This window comes from Drosophila santomea, chromosome X (genome assembly GCF_016746245.2).
Source record: "Drosophila santomea strain STO CAGO 1482 chromosome X, Prin_Dsan_1.1, whole genome shotgun sequence".
NCBI classification, from domain to species: domain Eukaryota; kingdom Metazoa; phylum Arthropoda; class Insecta; order Diptera; family Drosophilidae; genus Drosophila; species Drosophila santomea.
This window is the reverse complement of record NC_053021.2, coordinates 8,709,380-8,720,937: the sequence shown is the minus strand read 5'-3', so window position 1 is coordinate 8,720,937 and position 11,558 is coordinate 8,709,380. Positions and strand designations below refer to the sequence as shown.

General features: G+C 43.5%; 1 protein-coding gene across 2 annotated transcripts in view; it reads left to right on the top strand.

Moving 5' to 3' along the window:
- Positions 1–621: 621 nt before the first annotated feature.
- The window catches only part of LOC120455513 (netrin-B), a 61,142-nt gene continuing 50,205 nt past the window's right edge, over positions 622–11,558 (top strand). Inside the window, exons 1-2 of one of the 2 annotated variants that reach the window (XM_039641784.1) lie at positions 622–1,388; positions 1,792–3,296. In XM_039641784.1, coding sequence (XP_039497718.1) covers positions 1,387–1,388; positions 1,792–3,296 — 1,507 coding nt within the window. In that variant the 5' untranslated portion in view covers positions 622–1,386. Of the gene's footprint in view, positions 1,389–1,717; positions 3,297–11,558 lie in introns of those variants that run through there. The other variant, XM_039641785.2, reaches the window with a different exon arrangement.

The window sequence follows — 11,558 nt, the reverse complement described above, 5'->3', positions numbered from 1 at the left end:
AGTTACATTTAGTTAAACTTCCAAGGAGAAATAATCGCATTAATAGAATATTAATTAAAAAGTATATATATGGCACATAAGAACATTAAATAATTTAAATGATAGATAAAGCTGCCTTCCTAGCAGATTGAGAGTTCATAGATCTCATATTTTTGACATATTTATTGAGTCCCTTATCAACACATTGAAAATCGAAGGCAACATGATGAGAGAGAGCCAGCGACAAATGTTGCAGGCTACTTCCAGCAACACGAACAGCATCCAGCAACATGAACATCCAGCAACATTGCACCTAGAAATAATTTCAATTGCATTGTATTGTACATAAAAATAAATAAAATTATCCGTTAAACATATTAATCTTAATAATCTTTTAACAGCCTAAAGCCGCTTAATTAGTTTAGTATTAATAATACGTTAGAAATACATTAGTTCGAATTCCAGTCGAAAATATTTCCCTTTCGAGAATCTCCAGCATCATAAATTTGGTGACATTCAGGCTGCATCAATGTTGCGGCAGCACAAATGTTGCCAAGCAGCATCATCAAATGTTGCTCTCTCTCCGGCAAACCAAATGCAAAGCAAAGCAAAGCAAACGCAAACAGTTTCGACCGAGCGTTTGCCAGGTGAACAACATTGAGCGGCGCAAGCGAGCGATTTCAAAGCGATTCCGAGGCGATTTCAAGGCGGTACGAAATCGAATTCAACCGAAGTGCGCGTCGGGCCTTCGTTGTTGTTGTTTTTTTTTTCAGTTACACTCTGTTGTTTGAGAGTGCGAGTGTGAGCGAGATAGCGAACGAGAGTGTGGGAGTGGTGCGACAAGGAAGGAGCACCAGCCTCCTTTGAATATTCAGTGCGCCAGGACGAGAGAATCGAAACGAATCGGAACGAAACGCAACGAAACGAAACGAGAGGAAACGAGACTTCGCAGGTCCTTTTTTTGGGGGCAATTGGCGCGAGGACGTCGCTGCGGCGAACAGAAACACGCTGGCCGTTGACCGAGTGGCAACGCAGCCCGGAGAATCGGCATTGGAATTGAAGAATTCCCCTACTTTTTTCAGAAGAATCAAGAGTATCGTATCGTATCGTATCGTATCATCGTAGTGCATCGCATCGCATTGAATCGAATCGAATCGGATAGACTGAAAGCAAAACTGAGAGACTAAGAATTGGCAGCTGTTGCATGCAGTTGCGGCAGACTCAGTGACGCCGCGAGTGACGTCGCCGCGTCTTGTTTTTGTTGTTTGTTTGTTTGGTGACCCCGACGCGAAACGATCCTCGCGAGTGTGTGACCGGGACAGCAATATATACATATAATCCTCGGAGAAACAATTGAAGAAAACAGTGCCAGAGAGAAAGAGTACGAGGTATTTCGCATTCGAGCCAATGTACGTAACTGCCGCTGCGATCCCATAAGCTTCGAATATTCCCAATCCACAATTAAAGATTATAATCTATTAAAGTGAAAACTAAATAGCAAATAGCTGTCCGAGTTTTATCATATTTATGAATAGTTCAACTAGTTCAAGAAATTAAGTGTTGATATTTTTTGTTTATTTGTTTTGTAAATAAGGTAGTCGCAAAATTATTATAAATAATTTATATTTATACTTAGTGAAATTCTATAGAGAAAGATTTTATTAGTTTTGTTAGTAACCAACTAAAGTTATAAAAATGATTTTGTGTCAGGTTACCTTTTGATTAAAAGTAGGGAATATGAGAAGCTTATAGGGTGTGGGATAGTCGCCATCAGCGTCGACTATATAGTTCTCCCCCCCATTTCCAATTCAGGGTCAGAGCGACAGGGACAAGGATGGGCCTGCTCCTGCCCGTTATCCTGGCACTGGCCATCGGATCCTTGGCCGCCGGCATATCCTCCAATGATCCCTGCTACTTTGAGGGCAAGCCGCGCAAGTGTCTGCCCAGTTTCGTGAATGCCGCCTATGGAAATCCCGTCCAGGCATCCAGCGTTTGTGGCGCCCAACAGCCGGAGCGGTACTGCGAGCTGCTGCGCGATGGTAATGCCGGCGAGTGTCGTTCATGCGACCAGCAGCGATATGGTCCGGCGGCATTAACCGATCTGAATAATCCCAGCAATGTGACCTGCTGGCGATCGGGTGCCGTGAATGTGCCCCACGATCCGGACAGTGCGCCGCCGGATAATGTGACCCTAACCTTGTCGCTGGGCAAGAAGTACGAGCTGACCTATATATCGTTGTCCTTTTGTCCCCGCTCGCCGCGTCCCGATTCGCTGGCCATATTCAAGAGTTCGGATTTCGGACAGACCTGGCAACCCTTCCAGTTCTATAGCTCACAGTGCCAGAAGTTCTATGGACGACCAGATCGGGCCAAGATCTCCAAGTTTAATGAGCAGGAGGCAAGATGCATTAATTCGCAGCATGATACGGGCGGTGCTGCCCAGCGATTTGCCTTCAATACGCTGGAGGGTCGTCCGTCGGCGAATGATTTGGACTCGTCGCTGGTCCTGCAGGATTGGGTGACGGCAACGGATATACGTGTGGTATTCCATCGCCTTGAATTGCCACCGCAACTGCTGAAGGTGAAGAATGCGAACGCCTTTAGCGATGAGATGGGCGGCAGTCGCGAGGAGGATGAGGATGATGATGCCGATCTGGAATTGGATGGCGAGCAGGATGAGTACGACTACAATTTGCAGGACAACGATAGTGCCGATGCTGGTTACGATGAGTACGAGGAGCCCAAAAAGCATTTGGAACTGGATGACGATCATCTGCATTTGGACTATGCCAGCGATGGTGAATCGACTGTTAAGCGGCAGGGCAAGCACAAGGGTAGCGCCTATGAGAAGCACTACCAGAGCAAACTGGCGGCCACCACGCCCCCACAACAGTCACCCAAGGTGACGTCACCTGGCAAGGCCACGCCCCCTAGCACAGCTGCCCCCTCCATCGCCGCCGCCGCTGCCGCCGCCTCAGCCGTGACATTGCCCATTTCGCAGCATTACGCCGTATCGGATTTCGCCGTCGGCGGACGTTGCAAGTGCAATGGTCACGCCTCCGAGTGTGTGGCTACCGTCAGTTCGGGTTCGGGAACGGCACTTGCGGATCAAGATGATGGACAGGACGAGGACACACCCTCCGCCCCCTCGCTGGCCACCCACTTCGGCGGCCGGAGCACCCAGATGAGCGCCAAGCTGACCATGACCTGCGCCTGCAAGCACAACACCGCCGGCCCGGAATGCGAACGCTGCAAGCCCTTCTACTTCGACCGACCCTGGGGCAGGGCCACCGACAACGATGCCAACGAGTGCAAAAGTGAGTACCAATCCTTATAGATATTGTTACTAGATATACATACATGCTTACAACCTAACTGGATCCCAACGGATTCTACAGCTGTGAATTATACAAATTTCGGAGGTCTAACAATTTTTAAAGATTATGTTGGGCATTTGATTTGAGAAACTTAAAACAGAATTTGTTTGCTGCTTTAAATAGCCTAGCTGTATTTTAAGTTTTACAACTAAATCTATAAACATTTACCATATCTATCTAAAATTTTCTTTATTGTGAATATTTTTCAACATACCACAACTGCACTTTAAACGACTTATCTTACGCACAACTTATCTTACTCACAACTTATCTTACTCACAAGTCATACATTTTTAGGACATTCGAGTAGGCATGGAAAAATGTAGAAGATAGTGTTATCTGAAACATATACTTTTTAGTAGTAGAAGAAAAAACTTACATGCATATTAAGCTATTTTTGTGTAAATGCAATACATTCTGAATAGCAAATTTATGGGTATCTCGATGATAAAGCAAGAATTGATTGAGTAGCACATATTCTTTCATTGAAACCGCCTCCAGTGCAACCGGCCTCACTGCCAGTGATATTGATCTTTGGAGCTGCCCTTGGTCAAGAGCAGAGGTCTTTTCATGGTCACTCACACTGGACTTTTGGAATTGGACAGTGCAATTGAGTGCATTTGCAGGAGGAGAATGTGGAGCGCGGAGGATGGCTGGAAAGTTGGGGACGGCGCATCGAGTGGCGTTTTCAATTGCGAGCATTGTGTGATTGAGATTGTGATTGTGATTGTGATTGTGCCAGTGCCCTCTGCTCATCCTTTCATCATCATCACTCCAGTTTCCCATTGCACTTGAGCACTTTAGCCTTGCACTGGCAATCGCCATCGATGTCATCGCCTCCACGGCACCAAATTGCCATCCACATTCTTCTCCTCTTGCATTTTTCGTATTTTATTCGAGACTTGGAATGTCCGTTTGGATTGTCCACACATACCATCCCGTTTGGCACGGAGAATGTGGCCCAAACATATCGGGATTTCTATCTACTTTGGCCAGCAACTATAGACCATCATCATCATCATCCCATGCGATATAGCATTCGGTATTAGCACTACTTTCAGATCGCCTTACCTTTACGGCCACGCCCAATAATACGCCTCCTTAGAGGGCCATAAATTACTAACGATTAACTTTTCCGTGGACCATTGACGTCCACGTTGTTGTCCTCATCCAGAATTAATCAAAAGCCAACCAAGTGGGGGAGTGGTGCAGCCCAAAAGTGGGTGGTGCTCAGTTGATGGAGAATGGGGTCGAAGGTCAGCTTAAAGACTCAACGGAACGTCGGTCGGCACTAATTTATGGCTTATGGCAAAAAAGAAAAAAGAGAAAAGGGAAAATCCCATGACAATTGCCGCTGGAAATGGCCAACGAGCTCAAGCGGAAAGGATTAGCTTGAAGGAGGAAAATGAAGGGAATTACTAGGTATTAGTAATTTACTAGCTACTAACTAGGAAATAGCTCTCTCATTTAGAAAATATCGCAAGGCAGGACTGCCCATCAATAAAAACCAGGAATTTACTACAACGAATGTAGCGAACTTCATCAATCTCTGTAACTTACAATTGAGCGCTTTAAATATTTTAATTAGATTCAAGTGCTTTGGTGCTGTAGTCTAGGGATTTTCCACTAATATCGGTGGATCTCCGTAAACAAAGCGTCCTAGATGCCGGCTAGAAAATGTCCGTAAACTCTTTAACCCATGGCCAACGGCCCTTAATCGACCTTGAAGCATTGAAGCTTACTATAAGCCGAATAAGCCGAAAGTTGTCCGTCTACTTCTGTGCTTTTCCATCAGCGTTTCCAACCACCGCGAAGCATTTTTGGCTGGATGGATGGAGGATGGAGGATGGAGGATGGTAGCCAAAAAATTAATTTTCTATGGCTTAAATTTGAATTAGTCTCCGCCGGAATCCCAAGTCCGGACTTCATTACAAATGCAACGAAATAAAGAGCGCGGGGTGAAGGGAGGGGCAGGGGCAACATGGACAAGGGTTGCTGGAAAGATGGAGCGCTCTCGGAAAGTGATAAAAAATATTTATGTCTGGGCGAAATTCCAGCCGCTGGCTGTCCTTGTTCCTATGTTTCTGTCCCACATTTCCCCACCAATCCCCACCATCTGTCTAGGGCCACTCTCTCCCATTTACCTCCTCCAATCTCCTCCAGCTGACCACTTGGCTACTGGAGGGAATCAGTCGGCTCCAAATATCCACAAAGATTTACGAACGCGGCAAACAGCGGGCAAACAATATGCATAACTAAAAAAAAGATTTGATTGCGACACCGAAATTGTAATGCCACTCACTTTATATTTAATAGAGTTTCAACTATTGCAAAGTAAAGTTATGACTTCAATGCATCTGTATATCTGTATATCCGTATTTTAAAAATCTCACTGCAAACTGTATACAAATTGGTATATTTGCCAGCTGAAATATTGTATTGTTAATAGATGTAGGGATATCTTGAGGAACGCCCTCCCGAGGGAACTAACTCATGGTATCCAGCGGAAAGAGTAAATATTGAAAAAGGAAATGGAAGTGCAAACACAAACATTTTTCTACCTGCTGCCGTGTGGCTTATCTCGCGATCCCCCCTGCCCCCGCACTTCACTTCACTTTGCTCCAAAATGCTTTATTCCGATTTGCTTTATTCGTTGGCGATTTGTCTCGATTCCGTTTGCCTAAAAATTGCTCCCAATTCCATTCCATGGTTAACCCGCAATGTTCGCAGCGCACAGTGGGTCGCAACTGATTTTATTGTACCCACATTTTAATTTAATAATAATTATTATGTTATTTTTACCAATGCTTAACACTGAAATTAACTTTTTAATAGCTTTTACACAATAAAATCATTTTTATTTAGAATGCCTATATTCTAAATATGCAAAACTTTCTTTATTCCATTTAATTTATTTTAAATAAATCTTCTACTTTTTTTTTTGAACATGGAATGAGGTTTTTGAATGACCTTTGAGCCACTGTGACTTAAATCGCCTCATTGGCTCGCCGCTCGCCGCTCGCGGGTCTCTGGGGTCGAGTGAAGCGCATCTAATGCGAGACATCTGTTAATTTTTTGGCAGGCTGCAATCGGGGGAAAAACCAGGAAGCCAAGGGGCATCGATATGGCTGTTTGTGTCCCCTGACCATTTTTGACTGGACCAAAGCCACTCCACCCCCCTCCCTCCATCCCTCCATCGAGTTGTGAGATGAGATGATGCTTTGTTTATTACATTTATTTGTGTGTGATTTTCATATGTTTACTATTCCCCCTGCCCCCCGGGGGTGAGTCCTGTGTCCTGTATGGCTGAATGGCGAAGTGAGGGTGTTGCTCCTGCCCGCTCTTGTTTTTCCCTTTTTCCCTTTTTCCGAGGGCTGTTCGGTGGGTTCGTTGTGTTCGGGGCGCGACTAATTCGCTGCGTTTACATTTGCAAATTCCGCCTGGTAATCCCGGCAGCTGTGCGCATTTAACGTGTCCGGGTCCGGGGGAGAGGTGTAAACGGAGCCACGAGCTCACTCGGAAACCCCGGCACCCACAACTGACTTGCAACAAATTGCCCCAGCTTAAGTTGCAAAGGCACTGTTGCACTCGCAAAAATTATAGGGTAGCAATCAGCTACTAGCTACTAGGTTTAAGTCTTATTCTTTTCACGCATAAACTGAGCATTTCTCGCAGTGCAGTAGAAACAGTTGTAGAAACAGTAGCAGCACTAGTAAGAGTTACCTAGCGGTTGCCAGTTAAGTTGTTGCACATATGCAACACGAAGCATTCAACATTCAGCATTCTGCATTCTGGGTTATTCTGGCCCATGCGTTCGGCAAACCGAAAGCAAAATGCAACATTTTATGGCATAACCGCAACACTGTGGCTCTGTACCATGCACCCCCCCCCCCCCCCCCCCCCCCCCCCCTTTCCCTCTCTACCACTTTGCTCACTTGTCAGGGGGGCAGAGTGGGCGTGGCGTGTCAATGTGATAAAATGCTGGCAGCTTCCATTTCGCTTGTTGCGATTGCTTAGTTTTTTGCCTTCCCTTTTTTTATTTTTTGTTGTTGATGGCTGGAGCAAAAAAAAAAAGTCTGCTATTTAAAAGGAGCCGTGAAAAAATATTACAAAAAAAATAAAAATGGGGTGGTGGGCAGAACATGGAAGTGCATAATGAGGGTCCTTTGTGTAGTGGCAAAACTCGGAGACTGTACTTAATTTGCATGCAACGGGTCCGGTTATGTGAATGTGATTTGCACTGCTGAATGGCTGGAATTTAAGAAATTCGCTCTGGGAATCCTAATAAGGCTGAATTACATCCTTTGTTTGCCATGCGGAAATGCTTTTGAGTTTTCATTTGATTTCGGGAATTCAACTATGTGCTCGGTGGCGTGCACAAAAAGGACTCGTCTAATGGAGCCCAGAGCATTCGAAAGGACACTCGTGCGAATTGAACTTACATTTAAAGGCTATGCAATATAATTGAAAGCAACTATAGAGTGATACACAGACACTTTTCCTATTCAGATCAGTGTCATCGGGAGATGTGTTCTTTTTCTTCCAATTATTATTTGTCTCAAGGTAACAGGAAAGTACTTTGGGGGGACACTTGAGGGTTTAGAGAATGAATTTACGGCGGAGCATGCCATGTACTTGATTATCCTCGGGGAATTGCCGCAGATCCTTGCAGTTTCACTAGCACACCCCATACCATTTGTCCAACTGTCCAACCATTTCCGACTAATGGCTTCGCCAGCACTCTAATTCCTTTTCGCACAGTGCCAGTGTTTGATTCATCACTTTTACTTCTATTTAATTGCTCCCCCGAGCGTTTCTCGCCAAGATTGCCGCTGAAAAAGCCAGCATCTAGCATTCAGCACCCTCCTCAAATTGCATTCTACTTGTATTGTATTGTTGTTGGGGAAACATCCAGTGTGGATCGCCCTTGCCCTTCGACCTTCGCCATTCGCCCTTAACCGAAAAACAACGATAAGTTGATGACTTTTTGGCATTTTGGCTGGCAACTTGAAACCTTTCAACTACACAAAACTGTGGGCCACCAGCCCAGCAGCCAGTAGCCACATCGGTTGCCCCATTCCCAGCCACTCGATTTTCCCCTGGAAGCCATCAACGCCACATTCCTTCGTCGTCGTCTTTTTCTCCGCCTTCTTCTTCTTCTACTGATGTTGCTGCTGTTTGTTGCATATTTTCTGTTTCTGACTTTTTCTCAAGCAATTACTTTTTAATTTGCGCAAGTATTTGGCGCCGGCAAAAAAAATCAAAAAAAAATCCAAAAACAATCAAAAACAGCAACAATGCAGCGTGTCGGTAGTTGCCACGCCCCCTTAAAAGCCGCCACCTACTATAGCAACAATATTCACACACATACAAGTATTCTCGTATATAAATAAAGCTACTTGTCTTACGTTTAACTTTCAGCGTGTTCTTTTGGCCGATATATGGCGCTTTGGCACTGAGAACAAAAGTGATTATTGGAATATTACTCATGTTTAGGCATAATCATGATAATACAATATTTATGGTTAGAACGGTTTTTGAAACTAAATTTAGTCAAATGCAGATGGAGCTTAAATAGCGACTTATACAGAACTAGTTTCCAAAGTACATTATCCGATCTATGCTAACCAAAAACCAGATAGTTTTTAAAATGGCAAATGGTTATTTCTGGAATCTGGAATCTAGATTTGATTTACCTCAGTGTGATTGCCTTTTGGGGGAACTCATTGGCTTTTATTTATTTTTTTTTAAAAGCAAGCGGCTTAAGTTAGCGCCATAAACCCACCGCCCACGCGATCCGTTCTACGTTCTTGGTTTTTCATGTGGAGGTGTGGAATTATACAAAAATTGGAAGTGGATGTGATTGACCGCACTCCGCGTCGCATCAAGTCTTGTTTTTATGACTCTTTTGGTCAGAAACAAGAAACAGCAGCTGTTGCAGCTGTTTTGGCTGTTTTGGTTGCCTTTTGGCTGCTTTTTGTGGTTAAGAGACCGAAATACCTATCCTATCGACCATCATCCGCCGCTTTGGGCCACAACAGAGCACTTCAAAGAGCTTTTTTGGGGTCTGTCGTCATCGCTCCAATTAGTTTTCGTTATAAAATTTAAATTGTAATTTATGATATCAAACAAACTGACCAAAAATGCTTTGTTGCTGTGTTGCTGTGTTGCCTTTGACGATGCTGATGTATCTGACCGCAGAAATGGCAGAAAACGACAAACATACGTGTATTCGAGTATTCTTTGGACGCACAAGTTGTTAATTTATTGCCCGATTCAAGTAGCATTTCTGTGCATTTGCATATGCAGACAGTGGTTGCTAGGCGACTTTTTGGCTTGGAAGAAAGTAGTCAACAAATGCAATCAATCAAATGCATTTGGAATTAAACGATTTCAGCGAGCGGCAAGCAAGCTGTAATCAATATTTGATTTGAAAGTGAGTGAAAACCAAAAACTTGTGTAATGATTAATACAATAAAATTCATTAAATTTACCCTAAGATTTCTGTGCAAGCTGTGTACCTCTGATTTTTGTACCCAACTACCCATTTATTTGCTGCTGTTGCCAACGACAGAAGCATATTTCAATTAATTTGTTCGCTTTTCACACTGAAAAGAGAGCGAACATTTACTTGGGTTTTTTTGCTTTTGTTTTTTTTTGTTTTGGCTGTATGTGCTTTGTTTTCCTTTGCCATTTCCCCTTAGTTTTGTTTGCTTTCATATTGTTTACTCTGTGGTGCTGGGTTTTGGTCCTTCCAGAATCGTGGTCCAAAAACCCAAAACAGCCAAGAAGTACTATACATACTCGTTTGCCTTGTTTTCCCGCATTGTTTTCACTGTGCTTTGCTTTTGTTTTCACTTTTCCGAGGTTTTCCCACTGGCAACATGGTAAAGCGACATGATAAACTGCATTTCGTTGCCACAGAGTGGGAGAATTCAATTTTTGAAGATAATTCAGTTGTGCACTCATTGAGTGGAGCACTCTTGAGATACTGACTCTTAAAACAAGTTAGTAATAATAGTACGAATTACAGCGAATGATTCATGCAAATAAGCACACGCATGGGTACTTTAAATACCTTTTCACGACTCTAATTACACAATGACCCTGGGCTCAAACACGACTTCTATGTCAGTTTGACTGCCCTCAAGTTCATTGAGTTTGCAGTTAAAGTTGCAAGTTCACATTCGTACACACTCATTATTATTCACTAATTATTCGAGAGCTCTATTCACATCTTTTGCTTTGAATTCCTTGTGTGTCAATTCTTTTCATTTGCATTGAACTGTGCAAATTGAATTTGCCAACGTGTCTTTTTCTCACCCACATGCACTGACAGAAAAACTAATGCAATTGATTGAATATAGTGTATTTAGCATATAACAGATACAAATTTCCTCAATAGTATGAAAAGCAATGTTTTACTCACTCATTGAGATGCAACTAAAATAAATCCCCCACTTTTTCGGTGCGGAAAAAGAAAAAGAATCTTTTCTGTTTGAGCACTGCCATCTCTGCCGAGAATCCTCTTTTATTTATGTCATGTATCCTATAGATACATGCCTCTATTTCACCATTCCACCATCCCATCACATTTTTTTTTTTCTTTCTAAGCCCCGTCCGTGTTTAGCTGCAAATTGCAATTAGTGTTGACTTATGCTGCTATGTTGCCTCTGCTTTGCCAGCGACGCTTTTCCTACGCTTTTCCCCCATTTTCCTGTGGCATTTGCGGGTTTGTTTCGGCTGCAGCCGCTCAATATCTCAGTTGTTCACTTGCTCAATTGACTCAATGAAAATGCAATTTCTCGGCCTGCACTCCTTTCGACCTTCTACCCTCTGCTGCTGCTGCTTCTTCATCTGCGGCTTTGTGCAGTATTCGGAAAACTCTAGGAAACTACTGCTACTGCCCCATTTTCTGCCCACCTGTGGCCTGCTCACCTGTGAAAAGCCGCCGTCCGGCGGTATTTTAATTGCCAAATGCTTTGTTTTACGCCGCACCCGATCCAAAAACAACACGAACAACATTGAAACAACCAACAAACAACAGCGATTACATACACTCAGGGAAAAGGGGGCTGCATTGGGCTTTTTTGTAAAATGATAGAATTCCAAACATGGAAACAAATAATATATGTAAAGTTCTTTTGGCTGTAAATTATTTGTATAGCAAAGTAACATAAAAAAGCTAAATGTTGCTTTTTC